Source organism: Catharus ustulatus, chromosome 3, assembly GCF_009819885.2.
Source record: "Catharus ustulatus isolate bCatUst1 chromosome 3, bCatUst1.pri.v2, whole genome shotgun sequence".
NCBI classification, from domain to species: Eukaryota; Metazoa; Chordata; class Aves; order Passeriformes; family Turdidae; genus Catharus; species Catharus ustulatus.
The window spans coordinates 72,985,001-73,007,478 of record NC_046223.1 but is presented as its reverse complement, the minus strand read 5'-3'; the positions used below and the strand labels follow the sequence as shown (position 1 = coordinate 73,007,478).

The window sequence follows — 22,478 nt, the reverse complement described above, 5'->3', positions numbered from 1 at the left end:
TAACCACGCTGTGTTTGGGATAAGCTGGTCACATAGAAAAACCATCATGCTCCTCTGCAGAGAGTAAAGATTTTTAAAATAAGGGTTCATATTTTCTTTCGGGGGAAGGGGGGGGGGGTGGAATTAATCTAATCTATTGGTACTTGTTGAGATTTTTCTAATGGCTTCTGCATAACATTTAATTTCTGTAGTTTGACATTTAATAACTGCTAAGATTTGAACCTTGCAATTGAGGCTAATCACTTGCTGTAGTCATTGAAGGCATAGAAAAGTCTAGTTTTAAGATATTGTTCTTGTTGCAAGTAAAATACTTTTGTGTACAATTTTAAAACTAAAAATGATGAACATTGTTCTAATAATAAAGCAGAGTATTTTCAGTCTTCGGTATTTGGGGCAAGTGGTTAAGGGAGGAAGACAGTGGAATAGGATAAAGAAGGAAATGTCAAAGTAAGATTTTTTATAATATTGCTGCAAAATTGCAGTTCTCTTATACAATATATCAAAATATGCCTCAAATGGAATTTAACATAGAAATTTCTTAAAAACCAGATAAATCTGAGAACTACTCTTAGTTATCAGTGGGACACCTGCCTGTCACTCTTAGCCAAGGGGAATGTTCTTGTACGATGCGATCCCTCTTTTGTCCTGCAGACAGACTTGCAATTTCACCATGTGAAGTCGGTAGAACACTGCTTTCCAGTTTAGTAGGTAAATCGTCTTGCTGCTCTTTCCATTTTGGAGAAAAAGGTTGTCTTTCCTCAAGAGATGCACACTGACTAAGGCATTCTGCAAACAGGCAGGAATTTAAGTCAACTTCACGCACTGCAGAGAAGGAATCTCCTACACAGGGGGGAGCTCGAGCATTCTCCGGCTGCTGTCGGGGGCTGGGAATACGGCAGCAACGCCGGGAGCTGCGGGCAGAGTCACGCACAAGTGCGAGTGCATGAAGGGCTGGACAAAGGTGACTGCACGAGGCTTTAGTGTATCAATGCCAATTTGATACCCTCTTCTCCCCTTCACAATTCGGAGCAAGCTCGGTACTTTATCTTTTTGGTTATTTAAAAGGCATTTGCTATAAGAATTTTAGCTTAACGGCCACTTTCTCTTAGCTTTAGAAAACCAGGCTTAGCCTAAAAGAGAAACACGTGAATGCTAATTATGTAAATAATTAATGCATTTTAGGGATTTGTTTCTGAAAGGTGAAAAAATAAAAGGACAATTTAATTCAAAGACCGTCAGAACAGATGACTTTCAGAACTGGAAATATTCTTTCCTTTGAACTTCTTTGAGAGACTGAAAAGCTTTAGCTCTTTATTTTTTGTAAGACACTGTGCAGGTAAAAGACTTTGAAGACTACAAAGAATATAAAAAGTTTGATACCTCACTCTCCTGTGAGATTGAAGTAGCTGACAAGAGTAGTGACAGCCAGTGCTCTGACCCAGAAGCCACTTCCTTGACAAATCTGCAGCATGGCACAGTTGCCTGTGTGATGAAAAGTTGCCTGTGCTGATGAAAATTCAAATACTGCTCAGAAGAAAGATCTCACCAGCAGGTGTACCCCTGAGAACACTGGTCTGGCATCCTTAGCACTGCTTGGGGCAAGAAGCACTCCCCAGCAGCTCGCGAGAATGCTTCCTTAATGTTTCCATTAAGCCAAAAAGAGCTTTTCAATCTTTTAGCAACTTCTGTCAAGTTCAACACTAAGTCAAATATGTGCCACGTGTGCATTCTTTCTTGCCAATAAGGCAAGGCACATGGTTACATTAAAAGAAGGGTTACATTAAGAGAAGCACAGCCAGCTGATCAGGTGTGCCATTAAATCCATGCAGTCAAATAAACCTGGTAATCCCTTTCCTTCTCTTGGCCAGAGGTAGGGCCCCTCAGTTCCTGGATGGTGTATTCATTACCTGATCCTTTTTCTGCTAACCAGAAGTTCCACACTGGGGTCAAAGGCATTATCACTTCTTCTGCACCATCTGGGGAACTGCTCAATAGCAACCAGTGGTAATTCTCCTGTATGGGTGCTTTTTGGCCACCAAATTCAAATTCCTCACAGTTCACATACCCCAGCTTCCACGTTTGAGACATCCTACTGCCTCACGCTCTCCTCATGGTAATGCAGACAGAAGCACAGGGTGGCACACAAATGTACACATGGTACCCTCTCCCCTGAGCAGAAAACAGCTCCCTTGTCAGCCTAGATGGCGGCTGGTAGGAAGAGGAGGAAGACACGATCTCTGAATAGCTGGAACTGTTGGCACAGTCTCTCCTCAGCTGAGGCACAGGGGTGAGCAGGAGGGAGATTCTCTTGGAATTGCTGGAGCAGACTGGCCAATCTACCCACAGCTGGGGGCTTGATGTCTGGCCAAGTCATGACACCAGGTGCTGGCATACAATGATGTGCTCCATACAAACTTCCATGGCATGGACCACAGGCACTAGATTTCATCCGGGTCTCTAGAGCTTGGTTGTTATCCAGGCTGCTGTAGATCACCTCTACCACTGCTAATTCCCTCAGAGATTGGATACTCTCAGTGGTTATCCACTCTTGCCTTAAGAGTTTACAAGACCTTCTTCAAGGGGATACTTCTTCACACTCAACACAAGCTACCTGCAGAGGCTGCTGATTTTTGCTCCTTTTCCAATCCTTTTGTTGATGCCCCATTCCCCTGTGAGGGATCCCAGCTGCTGGGCTTCCCTGCTCTCTAATTCCTGACTGTTGGCTCCAGTACCACAGCACTGCAGCAGCCAGCAGATAATTAGCTCACCAGGTTGATGGCTATAATATTTATGTGTATCTTGCAGCTTACTCAGGAAAAAGGACTTGATGGTTTCTGCCTTGTTCATGATTTCTTGTCTCTTTCCTCTCCTGTTCTTGTGACTGTTCATGTTCTGCTGCTCTCCAAATCCTCCTCCTGCTCCCTTTTGGGAGAAGCTTTCTCCCTGACTGAGGCAATTGATTTCTGCCTGCAATGTTTCTTTGTGATATAGGTGTAACTGACAGCTTAGCCATGGTGCTTTTTGTGTGCTTCAGGCACAGAGACCATCTCTGCCCTCTAAGAGTGTTGAAGAGTACTTGGCAGGGTTAGGCCAGGCCCAGCACAGCGTGAGAAGTTGCATCCCTGTAGCATAGGCAGGGCATCCTTTTCTCAAGCGTACTGTCACTTTTTCAGGATCAGTTTGGCAGTCAGGTCCCACATCACCAGAGGTAAAAACTGTCTAGATACCTTGCCACCCACGACCACACAACCTCCGTGCACATCCCTGTGTGATATTCCTAAATAGTCAGTTAATCCTAGGAAAAGCTGGATATAGATTCTTGAGACACACTGATGTGAACATTCTGATTACCAGGAGTGTTCAAAATACTGAAAAGTCATTGTAAAAAGGTGGAAAGCAACTACCCTGCAGGAGGCAAAGGGGAAGGTGCTGTTGTTTCCTTCACAAACTGTCTCTCAGAGGAAAAGACAGAAAAGGTGTAATTGTTAATTATCTCCACGAGATGGTTCCCAAAGTACTGGGACAGCAGCAACGCAGAGCCCAAATACCAGATTAGGCTCAGGGCCAGTGCTTTCATCATAGTTCTCCAAGGGAAAACACAACCAACTGTGCTACACAGCACAGCAAACTGCAGAAGACAAACCCAGCCTTCAACAAGCTCTCAAATTGACATGCTTGCTCTTGAGCATGACAGGGAGTGGGTAAGGGAACAAATAAACCTGCATCGAGAGTGAGTAAGTCAACATCACGACCATCAATAGCTAAACAGGCATAAAAGGTTCCCTCTAGCACATGCTGGTAAAACATTTTATTATCTTGAGCCCTACGTGTTTCTATCCTGGGTACTAAAAAGAATTGTGCTGGTGGCAGCTGAGCACCTCAGAGCTGCTCAATCAGTGTCCTCCACCATGGGATGGTGGGTTTTTAGTTCTATATAGAGGTATTTTCTGGGCTGGGATGAAGCACATCTGGGGTTAGACGTGCTCAACCAAGTTTGATGGGATACATCCCACCCCCTGTGCCCAGCACAGAGGAACAGGGAGCATTCCTCTCTATCCAGCTGAGGCAGTGTGAGGCCAGAGGCAGGCAAACAAGGGGTTTTTGTATTTGCATGACTTCCCCCTTTACTAAAAGTAAATGCAAAATCATTCAAAGAGTGTTTGCAAGCAGGTGAGGGGCATCTGAAGAGTATAGAGGTAGTCTACTAAAGTGCCTTATGATTAAAGCCTTTCCCCCTTGGTATTTGCTGGTGCTTCAGCTCAGTGAGCATGAGTGGGGGCAAGGAAACTCTCAAACCAGGAGAGAAAGAGCTTTTTACTGAACTACTCCTGTTCCTGAAACAATTTGAGACTACAATCCTAAAGGCTGAAAATATGTGGGAAACTGACGACACCAACAAAAGAGACAATTTTAGTAGATTCCTCTAAAAATCCCTAACTATTAACAGATAGAGAAGTGTCTCCACACTCTACCCCAGAGAAGAGCAACAGTGAAAAAATGTGTGGGCTGAGTTAAAGACAGTTTAATAGATAAAAGGGGAAAAAATGAAAACAAAACCATGAAAAACAAGCAAGGAAAAAGCAATCGCTACCAGTCAATTGATGCCCAGACAGCCCTCAAGCAATAAACTCCTGGAACATCCCCCCTCCCCATCCCCAGTTTTTAATGCTGAGCATGATCTTGTATAGCAGAGACTATCTCTGAGGCCAGCTGTCCCAGCTGTGCCTCTTCCTGACCCTTGCCCACAACCAACCCCTCACTGGGTGTCAGGGTGAGGAGCAGAGGAAGCCTTGGCACTGTGCAAGCACTGCTGAGCACAGTCCGCGGGCAATGCTGGTTTAGTTACACATCCAAAATATAGGACTGTACAGGAAACTATGAAGAAAATTAACTCCACCACAAGTGGGATGCAGTAGATCAGGATGAATTTTTTAATTTGGTTTAAAAAGAAGTTGGGACCTTGTCCTGTATTTTGTGCATCTGTGGAATAGTACAGCAATTCCATCCTGGTGATATGTTCGGAGGAGCAGCCACCAGGAATGTCTGGTTGAATAGCTGGGTGACTGAAGTAAATGGTGTGAATGCCTTCCTCAGACCACAGGCGTCCCTCTCCCTGACCTGCTTTAGAGGTAGGTGGGGACAAGGAACCAAGGAGACAAAAATAAGACCATGACCACACCAGAACAGCCCTAGGGTTACACATTGCTCAGAAACTGTATGAGGTGTGAGGAATACATTAGTTCACAGCAATGACTAATTCACCCGGAGCCTTGACAGACGGGAGCAATATTTGCTTGTAGTTTACCTGGAGGAAACAAAACAACAAAAATTTCTGAAGAATTACAGGTAAATCCCTTAAATAAAAGATTACTTGATAATATTGGTAAGGGACAATGCACATGGCTTGTTTGGCATTTTTTTGAATTAAGGTTGAATTGTTTAGGAGCAATCAGAAGAGTCTGGTGATAAAAATACAAAACAAAAGAAGTAATTAATTTTCAGTGATTCCCCTTTATAGATAACAAGCACAAATAAAAACTTGTGTAAAAAACAACATAGTTTTGCAGTACGTTTGGTACTTTTTTCACACAGTTGAGGTGAAGTGACTCAGAGTATCTCCAGCAACCCAAGCTTTTTGCAGCCCTAAATCATTATGAACCAATTAACATAGATATAAGACAAAGAAAAGATGATGAATGGCTCTTACTTTAAGTCACATGTAAAAACAAGAGCCAAAGAAAGCTGAAATATGACTCTGGTTGAAGTTAGGTAATTCTTTCAAGCACATTTTTTATTAGGGGAACTTCAGGGAACTTCATGGGTAACTGCCTGGAATAAACCACACTTCTCAGTGCTTTTCTTCTGTCTTCAGCCTTCCTGCTGCAGTAACAACAGTAACTCAGGGAGAAGTGCCAGAGTCTTGGGAAGAGAGAAAATGCCAGGGTGGCAAGAGAGAAAGTGCAAGTAAGAAGGGATCTGATGTTGAAGCCATTCTCCAAACAAAGTGAGTCTTGAGTTCTGTATGCTGCTTCTAAACAAAGATTGTGACTCAAGGTTGCTTATTATACATAAAATAGAATGATATAACGTGGGCAGAACGTACACAGAATATTATGTATATTACACAGGATGTATTTTCAGCGTATTTTTAGAGGATAAAGTTTTTATTTATATTTTGCATTTGATGGAATGCAACACGCTGATCTATGACAAACAAGCTGTGCGACTGGGAAGGAGTGCAGGGGGAAAAGGAGGGAGGAGAGAATTTAACAGAAATAACTCCACTTAGTGTTTGAGTGAGGGATGTAATGAAATCTGTTTGCTGTGCTAGCTGTCTCCAGATTGGGCTGTAATTACACCACAGAAGGAAGAAAGGTAGCTGAGTCTCAATCTAGATCATTTATGTAAACTCAGCCTTCTTGTCAACGGCATTCTCAGATTGCACGCGTGCAAACCACAAAAATCATCTCCTATGAACAAAACAGAGACGGTCTCAAATTGCAGGCTTCTGATACACCTTATAAGCTGTCTGTAACTGGACTTGAAAACCCAACACACTGAGGTTCAAAACTTCTCCAGTATTTTCTGCATTTTATTCAGTGCAGTGACTACTCACAGAGGAGTATTCCTGCTTCCTTTCTGCCAAAGTCTGATGTCTAGCCTTACAAATTAACATTTATTTGGCTTAAATTAACACAAGTGTCACAAACAAAGGAAATTCTTTCGTGTAAGACTCTGTTGAAACAAACTGCTGGATCTGAGGGAAGGATATTCCTTCCCCCAGAAGAGTTGGAAAAACCTCATTCTTTGACCCAGAGCAACACTTTACATAGGCACAGTATAAACTCCAGGCACTCAGTTCCCTTAACAGAGCCAAATTATTATTTGATTAAATATTTTAAAGCTCCTACTTACCATGCTTGACACATTTTCTCAGCAAGTTTCTCAAATACAGAACTCATTAGGCACAGGGTAATTTTACATTTGAATACATAAAAAGAGTGCAAGGAGACATAACTGTGCGCAGACAGAGAGGGATTTTCCCCCATTAATCCTCCAAAGTGCCTTTCCCCTTGGATAAGGGTTATGTGAATTCCCGGCTTCGGCAGCTCGCTCTCTCTGGGCAGGTTTGAGCGGGTTTCTTGTGACACCTGGATCTTCACGCCCTTCCATCCCTCCCTCCCTCCCTGTATCCCTCCCTCTGGCAGGAAAACCACCGGCCTCCGCCCTGGCGCCGTCCCCGCTGGTGCCCAATCAATACCGACTTATTTCCTGTCCATTTGCTGAGGTCACGGAAACGGGACTCATTAATTATTTCTACCGGTGCAGCCTCAAGTGCGCTTCTGGCACGACAAGTGAAAACCGTCTGTGACCTTTTTTCTTTCCTCTCCCCGGTTTTGCTGGTGGCGGCGGCAGTGAGCGCGCGTTCCTCTGCCGGGATGGGATGAGGTGATCAGAGGTGTGAGGCAGCACTGGTGTCCCCGCTGGGTTGCTTCCACCTGTGGAGGGAGAGATGCTCCTCCCGGAGCAGCAGGTCAGGGAAACCTGGTCACGGCGTAGACAATGTTGGCCAAGGCGTCCCTGGCCTCCGAGGGAGGGAATCGCTCCAGCGCTGCCAGTGCTCTGTTTCCGTGGTAGCGGCAGAGGTCGATGGCAGAAGTCACACCTTTGCCAGCCTTGATCGCTTCCTGCAGCTGTTGGAAAACACAGGCACATCGGTGTGGGGGGGTTTCAGCTGTGCACAATTATCTCTGGGAGCACAGGGCTTCTACCGCCTCTTCCCAGAGTAAAGGCAGAGCCAAAGCCATCAGACAAAGCCCTTAAATCCTCTCAGCTGCTCTGCTTAGCTCCCCGCTGCAGCGAAACCCTGTGTAATGTAAACTGCACCACCCGTTACTTCATCACCTGAAAGATGCTGGCTCTCCAAAGGGCACACTTAAACTAAAACAAAAATTTTAATTTTTAAATATCTGAACATTTTACATCTCAGACACTGCTTGAGAGCTTCTGCTCAGAACTGGCAAACCAGCTATTCGCTCACACTCCTGCTTTTGGAAACCAGCACAGGATGACACAGGTGGAACGAGCATATTTTGTAATAGGGGTTTCTATTTATAAACCATGTGATTACATTGGTCACAGTGGACAAAAGCAAATTTTGTCAGTAAAATGTGGCAAACTATCACACTGACCTCATGCAAACTCCATCTTATCAGTTAGGCTATGGAATTTGACAAAGGCTTGGTGATACACCATATGAGAAAGAAAATATTTTCATGGAATAATCGACATTTCACAGCAAGCTGCTGGAAAGATTTGGCACCTAAAAAACTTGGGTAAATGAGTTAAATTTCCTATGAAAAAATACAAACAAAATTGATAAAATAAAACGTTATTTTACACATACTTGAAGAGCTATTTTATTTTTAATTAGTATTTTTTTTGTCAGCATCATGAGACTGTCATGAAACACTATTACATTTTCTACTCTAAAATACAGATGTTTCCAGACCAACTCCAGCCTGATGCCTCATGCCAGAACCTGGGAAAAAAGGTCAGGTGGATCTTTGGGATTTGATTTTTCCAAAAGCATTACAGCATTTCATGATCTTTAACGCCGTACATGGCTTTCACAACTGTCTTACATCACTGCACCAGCTTTTTTGAAAAAATGGCTTTTCTTGGATACAGTTACCTACAGTAGCAAACCATACAGGGTTTCCTAAGTAATGTTTTTCATCAATACACAGCTTAGTGCCCAAATTATTAAAAAAATACATCAATATGACTTTACCTATCCAGTTTAAATCATATATATATACCTACATATCTTTAAAAAATCCTAGATATGACCAAATTGTAAGTCACCCACTTTCTATGGATACTTGCATTCATACAGAATGAATGATGCTTCTTATCTGAAAGTGGATTCATTATCTGTATTTAAAGATGAAATTAGCTGAAAGCATATTACAGCACTTGAGTGCTCAAGTCCCAGTTCATAAAAATTTTATTCTCCTCTTCAGCTGGAATCTTCCTGCACTGTGTGCTGGAAAGGAACTTGCCCTGAGGCATAAATGCATCACATAGCTAATTCAACATGTCTTCTAATGAGTGGGAATCAGCCATATTTCCAGGGCTCTGCAGCAAAGGTGAGGATAGGTGAGATGAGCTGCTTTAGCAGCGTGCAAAGATGCCCCCTCCTCTTCTTTGAAGCACAACCTTGTGGGACAGTAGACCCTACACATCTTGAAGCAAGCTCTGCTGATTTGCTAAAGCTTATTAAAAAGGATTTGCATAACTTCTAATACTCATAGAAGTATATACTGGGATATAAACAGGAAAGAAAATAGCTCCTAGAAACTCTTCAAATTGGTCAAAAGCCAGAGAAGCTTAGCTTAGGCATATATATGCTCACATATATGTACTGTGACTTAGTTGAAAGAGCAGAGTCTGGAAAGGGGGAGCATCCTAACACAAGGACACAATCCATTTACACGCCTGTCTTGTGTAAGCCCTCAGACACATGCACTGCTTTGAAGCCAATACAATCGCAAAGCTTGTGTCAAACTATAGGCAGAGGAATCACTACACAAAAATCAGACTAATCCGCTGTTGAATGTTTCCCAGCAAAGTTAAGGAATGCCAAAATGGAAAATACCTGCTTATATGGCAAGTTTTCAGTTAGAGATCATCCAACATAATGAACAATTTACAGCCCTCCAAAACTTACCTGTTTTATATTCCATTTGCAGAAGCAGATGGTCAACTCAAATAAGCATACACAGAGGCAAAGCAGTCTGAACTAACCAGACTGCATGCTAGCTCTATCTCAGCCGGGGTTGTAAAAGGGAAAAAAGAAGTACAATTTTGGCTTTTTGCAGTGGGATAGTTCTTAAAGAAATACAGGAAATAACTCAGTAACAAACCAGGCTTCAGCAGCCCTGCTGTATGCAAAAGCCCCCTAATTTATGACTTTAGTTGTAGTCTTGGTTATATTACAGTAACAATTTTCAGACCCTCTCTCAAATTTTGAGCTTCAATAATTTTGTGTAATGAACTTCACAAAATAAGAACACAGAACAAAAAAAAAAATCAATGCATCCAGTATAGATGCTTTATTTTTAAATTTGGATAGGAGCAGACAATTTTTGAAGCAAATGATCAGGAAAGCAAAATTAATTGCTTTTATTTTTCACTTTATAAACTTTATTTAAGCTACCTCATTAATTTCTTCCAAATACAAGACCTACTCTTTTAGCCTCTACTTATATAGCACATTTAATTTTGTGCATATTTCCACTTGTAGGAACAATTTAATCCACACAACCTTCTTCAGAATGATATTCAGTAATTAAAACTGAATACAAGTCAAAACACAGATTGCTTAGCTACACTTTTCTCCAGTTGAACTGCTAGATATGCTGGAATACTACATTTTTACTTTTAAGCTTTTGTTCAGCCCATTGGCATTAAAGCCTTACTTCATTCTAGAAGTGCCAAGACTCTGAAAAAATCACCAACTGGGTTTTGGTTATTTAAATTCAGCTTAAAGAATAGTCTTGCAAGAGCAGAGCCAAGTTGAGGCTCAGATGAGATGTGATCTCCTCCACAATATATCTGCACCATTTTGCAATCTGTGCCCTTGCAGATATTCAAAACTTAACTGAGCAAACCCATATTGGCTTGCTTTGAGGGAGAGGCTGGACCAGACATGCCCCAGAGGTCCCTTCCAACTTCAGTGCTGTATGATTCTGTGAATAGAGTTCAAAGTACCATGTTTCTCAGTCTGTTTTAAAAAGGCAAAGAGAGGATGTCTCATCCATAGCACAGAAGTGAAGGATTTGCCTTTCAGACCAACTGCTCTGGATTGCTGTTGGACAGAAGGGCAGCAAGAGGTCAAAGAGGAAAGTCAGGAACTGCTGGATTTTGGAGACTGAAGAACTAAAGGAGTCAAAAACTAAGCAGGTGTTCAAGTACAAAGTCAACTAATTTCAAATCTTCTCTGCTGGGACATTTCTGCTTCATGAACCAAAGGCAAGAAGATTCCTTTCACACAGTGCTACCTGTAGGAGCAACAAATCGGGGGCAGGGTGGGGCGGGAAGATTCACTGAATTTGTGGTGAATATTTTGGCTGTAATATGCAATGGGAGAAAGAGAGCACTGAAATTCCTGATTTTTTTTTCCATAGTCCAACCTAGGACTGATTATTTCAGTGGCAAAATATCAAAAGTAACTTCAGATATTTTTGATGTTGTTTTAGGATGATCCTAAACCAGATAATTTGCTATCTACTACAATCTTTGAATATCATGCATTCTCTCTGATCCTGCAGTGAGCTAAAACATTCTACATTTCTGAAGTGCACAGTACTTGCTGAAACAAAAGAAACACCAAAACCTAAAATCTAAATTGATCTGTGGGTGAGTGATGGAATAATGCTCAAAATGTCTACAGTGTTCTGCACTGGCTTTCCTAAAATTGTTTTCCCTTTTGTGGGAACAGCATGCTTAATAAGCACTGATGTTTTAGACTGCTGAAATGTTAACCTTAAAAAAGTATCAACATATTTCATAGGTGGTAGATCAATTCTGTAAATTTTTTCCTTTGTATTTTAAAGATGTACTTTGGAATGTTTCAGCATCCATTCTTGTGGCTGGACATAGGGTTGAGCTCTTCTCAAAAAAACCCTGGACAATCATTTATTTGCAACACTTCATAACATCACAGGATTTAAATTTATTTCTTTACAAGTTTTTGTTGGCTATATGTAGCATTATATGCCAGCTGAAACTGGGGCAGTATATCAAATATCTTCTGAGAAATTTTTCTGTACAAAAGGTAAAGAAACACATATTCAAAGGACACAAACACCCGGCAGAAGCCTCCATTAGTAGAGTAGAATTTATTTTCTTTATTCATCTGACAAACAGAAAAATTTTCTTTTTACTTCAAACTGAAACCCACACTACATATAGGATGAGACCAAATGTGGGGAAGGTCGTCCCTAACAGGAGAGGAAAGATGGCCTGCTTACAGGGAACACTGCTGTTACACAGCTCTTATAATACTCTGCCAAAAAATTACAAGCCATCCTGAGACATTGAATGATTGTACAGATTCTTTATTATTTTAGAAGGGACACCAAAGCCTTTCTATGTATTTCACAATGAACTTCACAAGACCCACTAGCTTTTAAATCTAAACAATGGTAGTTGTGAAGATTCTTTACTCAAAAACCTAATTTTCTTAAATCCCATCAATGCAAATAGTGATTGTTAAGTGTCATTTCAGCATACACAAGCAATCAACTTTGTATTTATGCTAAAACATGTGATGACTATTTGCTTTAATGAAGTAAAAGGCTGGATTCTCACCCCAAAGAAGTGGGAAAATAGCCATTGATTACAAACAAAGTTGCAGCTGATTGTTGGTACTGTATGTACACCTTGATAATTCAGATATTAATTCCAAAAAATAAGAAAATTGCTTCATCTGAATGGTTTTGGATGCTTTTGTAATACTACTAACACATCTAAAAAGCCCCATCTTCATTGAATCACTGACTATGCTGTGTTTTTTATTATATGTAACAAAAGGAACTAATGACAGTGGTTGTTCCAAAACAAACAAAACAAATCTTCATGCAAAACCAACACAGGTCATAAGCATCTACAAACAACAACCCTCTGTTTTAAACTCTATGCTGCATTTCAGGAGCAAGAGGGTGAACAGCCTGTGGCCTGCAGTCCTGTGACACGCCTCAGGATGACTCTCCAGCATGTTAACTAAGCCATGGGAAGACTGTCCCTTACACCATGGGGCTGCAGATGGGCAGCCAGCACTGCACAGGATGGCTGCATCACCGTGGCAGTCAGCAGTGGGGTGGGCAGGGCAGCCTGCACCTCTGGCTGGCACTGTGCTATTGTTATTTATTAGTGGCAGGGCAGTAGGCTACCACTGAGAAACCTCCTTTCCAAAGGTCCAAACGTGACCTTTCCCATTTTTCTTCTCTCTTTCCTACCATATGGGAAGTCAAGACTTTAGTGCCATGCAGTGTATGAACAGCTGGATCTACCCCATCCTGACTCACGCCTTCCAGCACTGTACAAACTCAGCTCTGGTGTTGATGTAGTGCACAGTATTTCATATACAAACCAAGAAAGTATGTCACAGCATGCTGTGCCAGACTATGCCATACTTTCCAAGCCAGTTTGGATGACAGGTCTCTACAACAGACAGCAGAGCAAATGGACAGGGCCACAAAAAAAAAAAAAAAAAAGAAAAAGTTTTGCTATGTCCCCTCTCATTTGACTTAATTTATCTTTTCTGAATATTGCATTTAGAAAAGTAACAAATAATTGATAGCATAGTTATTGGCTGAAAAATACAAGATTTTTTTTTAAATTTAGTATTATATTATAATTTTTCTAGAGCTTTGGCCAGAAAACAAGAATTATTCCTAGCTTACTCATGTCTGCTACTAGTTGAGCCTTTGTTACACTCCTTTAACAAGACTGTATAATGCCAAGCACCATAAAGGCCTCAACTTTAGCAGAGTTTTTAATCAATATTATCAAGTGGTAACTATTAAATTGAGAATCTCAATTTGTTGTTTGAGAATTACACAGCTTATGTTGCATGCAAGGTATATGTAACACGGATAAAAGTTTCTTGATTTTAAGAAGTCTGAGATTTTTTCCACATACTAATGAGGGGGACAGGAAAGTTGCTGTTTCTTTCAATGACATATATTAATTTTGTCCCTCACATGCATTGGTACGTTCCCTTTTGTTATCTGAAAAACACCACTAAAAGAGCAGAAACAATTTTTTCATCTCTGGAGGAGACTTTCAAACACCACAAGGATGGATCGATAATTTGTCTGGATGTGGTGTGATAGCATAGGAAAAAACAGAGTGAAACACCCACATACTAATGAGACAAAATATATTCAGAAACAGACCTTAATGCTTTTGTGTATCAAAATCCATCTGATAAAAAGATAGATCAAAGCTGTGATTAAAAATCCCTAAAATACTTTGCAGAAAATTTTGAGAACATTGACATGACAGTCTCAGACCTAATCAAATTAATAGAAAGCATTTCACTTCAATATTTGTGTCAGACCTCATGAAACTTGCTAGTACGATGCAGGTATTTTTCTGTCAGTGAAAAAAATTAGGGGTGCCATTTCAATATAACATGCATCAAAAAACCTATTCAGAATTCTTAATCAGTCTCAAAATTGAAATAAGACTTACCTTAAAGAGGCATGTTAAATGTGTGGATTTCAATTGCTCAAATTTACCTTCATTATTTTATTTGAAAGTGCAGCAAGCAAGGTAAAACTTTCTTAAGTAAGCTAACAACTTTTGTATATGTATATTTATGAGTTTAACTGAAGGAATAATATTTTTATCTTAATGAAGTGGCACACTAAAGTTTATAATAAAAACTAAGAGAATAAAAATAATCAACATTTCCAAAAGTTCTACAGCTAGTTTTGGTGATTTTTGCTTTTACAAAATTAAAAAGGAGATATTTTGAAGGCTAAGAGAAACAAGCTCCCAGATTTGATTAGGAATGTTAAAGTAACTTTATCAACTGAATAAAAAGATGAGAAGGGACTGTGATGCTGAGAAGAAAAGACTGAGCAATGTGCAAAGCACTGACTCTGGTGATGCAAGAGAAAAGATGACACAGCAAAAAGAAAAAAACCCAAAACTAATTTATACAGCTCAACATGCCCTTTAATTGGCTATATGCATGTGCTGGTCAAGTTATTCTGCTGGGAACAGCTACAGGTTCTTGAGTTCATTTAGCATAGATATAACTAATGACCATTTTTATTTTAAACCAACAAATATAGAAAAGAGGGACATGATAGCCTAGGTTTTTGAAACTGACTTCTAGAAAAGAAAAAAAAAAAAAAGCTGATTGCTGTACAAACTCACAAAAATCATGCAGAATTTTTTACTGTAATTCATCTCATAATATCTATGCTTGTGCAAGAGATAATTACCCAAAGCCAGCAAAAACCATGTGCCTTCAGGCAAAAGTCAGTTGCTCAAAATACAAAACTTAAAGGGCTTTCTCTCCTTCTTTACCTTTTATGCAAGTGTCCCAGTTGCCTAAGCATAATGTAAGTTTTTAAATTTAATGTGAAGGATCCAAGATCTGAAATAATTTCAGTCAAAATACAGAACACTAACAAATGTTTGATTTAGTAAAGCAAATTTAGATGCTTTTTCTTCCCCTTTGCCTTTTTTTTCAAAGAATGGAAATGACACTGTGTGGATCACAGTTATAACAGTTAAAAGGAGAAAACTCATTCTAGACCTGCAAAAGTAAGCAACCATCTTAAACGTTCTCAGGAGTGTCCCCAAAACACATCTGAAGAATAAATTTGGTGCTCTCAGTGGTGATTTAGAAGAAAGAAAACTGATACAATTGTGACTGGCATAGAGAACAACCTAAAAGCATAATGATTTTAAATAGCAAAGTAAGCTGAGATCCTTCTGATGTTCTAAGGGGAAGGAAGGGCAGGGAGGTTTTTCAATAATCTAAATTGCAATTTTTCTTAGTACAGAATAATTACAATAATCTGACGCTTACTTTTGTGTTAGCCTTCCATATGAGCAGCAATCAGTCAGAGCTGTAACACTCTTCAGGCCCCACTTCAAGAAGCAATTCTCAATCAGGCATGTGGCTCTAATTTATATATTATTTCCCACTGATGCTGGAGATAACTGACTGGACTTCATGATCTGCTTAAGACTCAAAACAAGTCAGGCTCATGCTCAGTGAGCTGGGGACACAGTGCCATCTCTCTCCACCACAAGTGTGCTGTGCTCCAATATTTAACCAGAGGAACCTTGTCAGCCATCCCCTGCACCCCCATTAAGAGTTTTAAGGTGTCCCAGCTACTTAGTTCAGGTCTGCCTTTATTACAGAGAAGTAGCAAATACGGTGCTGTAAAACTGAAAGCTGTAAAGGGGACTGGAAGAAACAAAATTATTGTACGTGTTTATTTTTTACTAGATGGCATGGAACTAAGAAGAGACTAAAAAAAAATTAGCAGTGTACTCTACCAATAGAGAGAGACCACTGATAGGATCTAACCTGCAAACGACTCCAGAAAAAAAAGGACAGCAAAAGCCGTCAGAAATCTGGTTTGAAAATTGAGTTTGGGGAAATAAATGGGAGAAATGACAGTAAAAATGAATATTCAATAACTAAATTATTAAATTATTATTATTAGATACATTATTAAAATACTATTATTAAATAGCTATATGGTATAGTTACAGTACAGGAGTCTATTAGTGGCTTTTCAAAATCAAGAAACTGCATGAGCCATTCTTCCTCCCTTCATATACCCACACACAACTTACTACCTAGCTTTAATAAGGAAATTTCTCAACTGTCAAGAATATTGTTGAAAATATAAAAAAAAAAAGATATAATTTACCAACCTTCTTATAGTCCACAATGTTTCCTTTTCCTTGTGCCTTAAAAAGAAAGAGATTTTATATCAGACACTACATACTACAAACTAAAGTTGCAAGAATAAAGAATGCAATATAATGAGCTACTACTTTAAACATAACTTACTTTCTTTAGGAATCTGATTCAGAAAACCCTAAAATACAACCAAATGTGTTACCAGCTTACACAACATGGTTCTGTTTCAGATGAGAGCTGCAGATACTCAGTGTAATTTTTAGGCTTTTTTATTATGACTTGTAGTTAAACATTTGGTGAATCCAAAATGTTTTGGTCTTAAGAAATCTTGCTGTTTGCATTAATTAATCTCTCCCATGAGATTCTGAAATAAACTATACTTCCTATAAGCAATAACAGGACTTACTTTTAGCAATGTACTCTACCAATAGAGAGAGATCACTGATAGGATCTAACCTGCAAATGACTCCAGACTTGAAAAAGTAATAAATTTTTGTAAAGGAGGAAAAACAAAATAGAGAAAAGAACTGATGACAGACTAAACAAATGGAACATGAAGGAGAACAGTAGATAACAGAACTGATTCCTCTCCAGGAGAAAGGAGATTGATCCATAAAACCACTTTGCTTCTTTCTTTAGTCTTCTCAAGAGCCAGCTTTTCTGGAATGTATGTTAAAAAGACAGCATTTGGGAGTAGCAAAACCACTGCCAATTACTGCTTACTTATTTGTACGCTCTCATCTTTTTTTGATTTGTCAACTTCAATTCACCTGATTGGACCTTACAGCTTCTTCAAAATATACCTAGTAGTTATATTGTATATTAGAACACCAGAAACATGGTCCTTGACAAGTGATTACCTATATGCAGATTCACAACTGCAGCACAGAATCTGACAACATGCTTGAGGAAAAAGCTTTTCAGCTGCAGCAATACCAGGAAAGGTGCGCTCAGTGCCTCCTCCTGTGCTTACTCTCATTACCACCAGCAAGAATATTTTCTCATGATCTGCTCCTGTCAAGCACTCAAGTCAATGGCTGTTGTGCTCCTCCAGGCAGCAACCTCATCCAATCTATCTCTAAGCCTTCTTTACTACAACGGCACCACTGCTTTTTTTTTTCTTTTTTTTTTTCTTTTTTTATCCTCACAGTAGTACTTTGGCTCTGTTTTTCTGACCCTCATCTCAGACAGGCAGATGGTTTCTTTACCTTTTACACTTGCTCAACTGGTTAAGCTTCTGACTGCGGTCCACTAAGGACCTGAGTGCACTGCATGTGCTTTACCTGTCAAAACCATACAAATGACATTGCACGAGAGGCTGGCTTATGAGTGTACCCTTACAAGCACTGCCAACATGAGGAAGTTTCTGGTTTGAGTGCTTGGCCTGCACTGAATGTCACACAGCAAATGTGACTGTGAATGGTATCTCAAGAAGCTTGTAGTTAATCAAAGATAACTTTCCTCTCTAAACTAACACCAGTCAAGAAAAGCTCCTGATCTGGGTGTTTTATATTGTAGTTCGTAGTAGTGGTAGCATAGTAAATACCATGTATAAAGTATGTGGATAATAAATAAATGTATGAAGTACAACAGTACTAGTAGATAGCAAATACTTTTGAATAGTACACGTCACTTGCACCCCCACCCTTTTCACACAGAACTGCTTCATCGTTTCTGTAATGCCCATTTTTGGTATGAAAATTTAGTAAGCAGACAGACGGCACTCCTGGAGTCCTGCAACCTCCTCTAGATTCTGCAGATGGGAAATTGTTTCAAAGCTTTTATATACTGTGCTATGGAAATGCCATTATTCTCCAACTGCAACAATCCAAATCCATTTACATTCAGCTTGCATAGGAGCCTTGTGTTGTGACTGTTGAGTTCCAAAAATCCTCATCATGCTCTATGAACCACCAGTCCCTAATTTCAAAGTGACAATATGTTTGCTTCATTTTAAGATCTCCCCACTCTATAGCACTGTAGGACTGTAGATTCTGCATACACCTCCCAAAATTTCATGGCTGAAGAGACCATGCCTCTTGCTTGCAGTAGGTGAAGGCAGGATAGAACACAGAACTAGGCAGAGGTTTGGATGTCACATTCTGTACCCAATCCCTGCTTTCAAACCAGCAGAGAAAGGAGCCATCAGCAAGCACATCTTGAATGAATATGCTCGCACAGAGCCAGCTTCTTGTTGAAGGCAGCAGCCTTTCTAACAAACTGTATAACAACAAGCATGAATTTCCAAATGGCAGTCATCACTGTTGTTTAGACCGACAAAACATGTCCAACTGATGCAGGAACTCAACAGAATGCTTAATTTTAGCCATTTTGGTGCTTCCCCCTCCCCCTCCCCCTTCTTGCTGTCTTCTACAGTTATCTATTTGTGCTTCATCAACATCCAGAAAGCTATCCATGGACCTGAATCCTGCTGTGGTACATGACAATTACCACATAGTTATTTTATTCTTCTTGCCTTCCTCATGTAAAAATTAGAGGAAAAAATAGGTAAATAAGAGAATTAAGAACAAGGTTATCAGATAGCTAGATCTCAAAAACTATTTTGTGGTGGTTAAAAAGCCAAGCCCCACAGACCTTTCCGCCTCCACTGAAAATTACAGTAATTTCATGATTATAAGCCGCACTGAGTATAAGCCGCATGTTACAATACAGGGTGTGATAAAAGGTATCTATTCTATCACCATCTGTTGAGGGTGGGGGCAGGGATCCTTATCTCAATGGCAGATATTCTGCTAATGGGCCATCCATTGAAACCAAGCAGGGCATTGTTCTTTATCTTTTCACAACCCATCTTTCCTCCAGGGAGTAATTTTCTGCTAATGGCCATTGAGTCCCACTGTGGGACTGATAAAATTACTGAATCCCATTGGGAGTTGCTCCAGCCAGGGGGAAGAGCCCAACAGTTCTTACCAAGATAAAAACAGAGGTTTTGGGACACTAAGGGAGCCCCTTTCTCCACTGGACTCCAGAGGAAAACTGGATTTCTCCACATCACCACTGGACCTCCAGAGGGAAACTGCACCTTCTACAGGAGCACTGCTCCAACTGAATCACATCTGTCACTGCAGGAGGATGCAGCCACCATTTAATGGGATTGCTACCAACACCCTGCCTGAGGGGGTGTCAGGTTGTACTCTGACTTTGTCAGGGTTTGGAGTCGGTTTCTTTGTAGTACTATATTTCTATTTTAATTTCCCTAGTAAAGAACTGTTATTCCTAATTCCCATATTTTTGCCTGAAAGCCCCTTGATTTCAAAATTATAATAATTTGGAGGGAGGGGGTTTACATTCTCCATTTCAAAGAGAAGCTCCTGCCTTTCTCAGCAGACACCTGTCCTCCAAACTAAAACAGCAACTTTTCGTTCTTTGTCCATATATAAGCCGCGCCTGATTATAAGCTGCACTTTGGGTTTGGACCAAAATTTTAGTCAAAATGGTGCTGCTTATAATTGTGAAATTACTGTACTACTCCCAGTGTCATGCTGGTAGAAGGAAATGCATGCCTACCTTCCAACCACTGTGATGGCTGAAGTTCTCTGCTTTAAGCTGCCAGTGAAAGTAGCTTTATTAAGACACAAGCAGTGGAGAGGAACACACATATGCTCCACACAAATGAATCTGCCTGTTACACTGATATACAAAAGTTTGACAGAGCTTGACTGTCAGGTCCCTAATTTCCCTTTGTTCAAAGTGTGAATGAGAGAGGTATTAAGCACTGGAGAGCATAGGGAAACCTCTCGTTAATTTTTAAGTTCCTTTGCAGATTGAAAATATAGATAGGAAGAAATAAACAAATGGCAAAACCAGGAAATTCTAAACAGTGCTTTATTTTACCTCTCTAATCTGTTTAAGCCACGCCTCTCTTCCACGGAATTCCTGATGAAGGATTGCAGGAGCAGAATTCAAACTGAAGGCCATGGTGTCACCGGAACTTTCTTTAACAAACGGCTGCAGGTCCGAATGTAGCTGAAAAAGAAGAACACACACACACATTGAGCTCCCAGGAACAGTCTGTATGCGTCCACCCACTCCTGAAATTGAGGTCCACATCCTGATTCTACATCTACTCACCACTTCCTACTTTGACACTTGTACTCTGGTTGCACTTTTTCAAGTTTGGGGGAGGGATAGAAAGATGTTGAAAGCCTTGCAGTGGTGGAAAGATGTGGTAAAGAGAAGCATGTAGACAGTCTGCAAAGATGCAGACAAAGGACAGCTTGCAGGGATGGGCAAGCCATGGGACACAGCCAGGTAGGAGACTGTGGAGTGGCAAGAAGAAATACAAAGGAGAGAATGATCCAGTCTTTGGTGGGAAGAAGATGGAGTTTTAATCTGTGCAGAGTACTACATTCTACTTTTGAGTACCTGAGGAAGCAGATACAGTATGACCTTCCTTCTGTCAAAGCTACATAGCTAGGAGATCTCTATGAAAATTATGCAATCCTTAATACAACTATCTGTCAATGGTGAATATATTAGTATTAAAGCATACACAAAATATTAAGGATACAACTGCACTTGAAGTAATTTACTGGTAGAATTGTACCTAGTAATAGCATATAGTGGCATTTCTGTGGCAGTAAAACTGTGCTTTATAAAACCACTTCCTTCTCCTGTAGGAACTAGAAACTGCATAAATCAACTCAGCTGAAGCAGATGGGAGGTCTGTCTGCCTGTCTCAAGCTATATCTAACCTTGCAAGTGATGCAATACAGCAGAAGCAGATCTGTGTTTTCCTCTGGATTAACTCTAGCTGCAGACTCAATGCATTCTAGTGGAGGTCAGAGACCTTGTCCAGGAAATCCTACTGCTGTCGAGGTGTAGGATGCTCCTGTCCAGATATGGTGACCTCACTCCCTATCTTCTAGCTGCCCTTTAAGGAAGTTCCCTCCACAGCAGGTTGCTCAGAGGGAATACAGCTCAGCCCATGCTGCTGCAGACAATTGAGCCTCACAGTACAAATCTCTGCAAGGTGGCAGCCAAGACCCAACACATTATGTATAGACTGGAGATTGAGAGGCTAGAAAGCAGTGCTGTGGAAAGGGACCTGGGGGTCCTGGTTAATGGCAAGTGGAACATGAGTCAGCAGTGCCCTGGCAGCCAGGAGGGCCAGTGCTGCTCTGGGGTGCATCAAACACAGCATTGCCAGCTGTGCAAGGGAGGGGATTGTCCTGCTCTGCTCTGCACTGGGGCAGCCTCACCTCGAGTGCTGGGGCCAGTTTTCAGTGCCACAATGTAAGAAGGGCATTAAAATACTAGTGTCCAAATGGGGCTACAAAGATGATGAAGGGTCTTGAGGAGAAGCTGTGAGGAAAGGCTGAGGTCACTTGGTCTGTTCAGCCAGGAGGAGACTGAGGGGAGACCTCACTGCAGTCTTCAACATCCTTGTGAGGGGAAGAGGAGCAGCAGGCACTGATCTCTCTTCTCTGTGGTGCTCAGTGACAGGACTCAAGCCTGAAGTCATGCCAGGGGAGGTTTAAGTTGGATATTAGAAAAAGGTTCTTCACAGAGAGTGGTTTGGCACTGGAACAGGCTCTCCAGGAAAGCTGTCACAGCACCAAGCCTGAGAGTTCAGAAGTGTTTGGACAATGCTCTCAGGCACATGGTGTGATTGTTGGGGATGGTCCTGTGCAGGGCTGAGAGTTGGACTTGATGATCCTTGTGGATCCCTTCCAATTCAACATATTCTATGACATGTTTCCTCCTGCAACTCCTGTTAATGGGACAGTGGGTTTAGGAATAATGTAGGAGCAGAGAAGGTAAAGTTTTAAGCTGCTGCAGAAAGATGTGCTAGAAGAAAGTTAACAGAGCCTTTAATGCAATGGGCTCCATTGCCAGGAGTGTGATTTTGGTAGTTCACAAGCACTGTTCATGCCAACAGTTTCTGCAATATCTCACTCCATACAGCAGTCAAATGTCTCAACACTCACCTACTGGCTAAAGTCTACAGCATAAGTCACGCAGTATACAACAGAGCTCACAAGCAGCA

At 40.8% G+C, this 22,478-nt stretch overlaps 1 protein-coding gene across 2 annotated transcripts in view; it reads right to left on the bottom strand.

Annotated features, from left to right (window-relative positions):
• Positions 1-4,507: 4,507 nt before the first annotated feature.
• The window catches only part of PDSS2 (decaprenyl diphosphate synthase subunit 2), a 119,711-nt gene continuing 101,740 nt past the window's right edge, over positions 4,508-22,478 (bottom strand). For both annotated transcript variants that reach the window (XM_033055914.1, XM_033055915.1), the window contains exons 6-8: positions 20,324-20,455; positions 16,480-16,515; positions 4,508-7,694 (exon numbers count right to left, since the gene is read on the bottom strand). In XM_033055914.1, the coding sequence (XP_032911805.1) occupies positions 7,536-7,694; positions 16,480-16,515; positions 20,324-20,455 (327 nt within the window). In that variant the 3' untranslated portion in view covers positions 4,508-7,535. The remainder of the gene's footprint in view (positions 7,695-16,479; positions 16,516-20,323; positions 20,456-22,478) is intronic.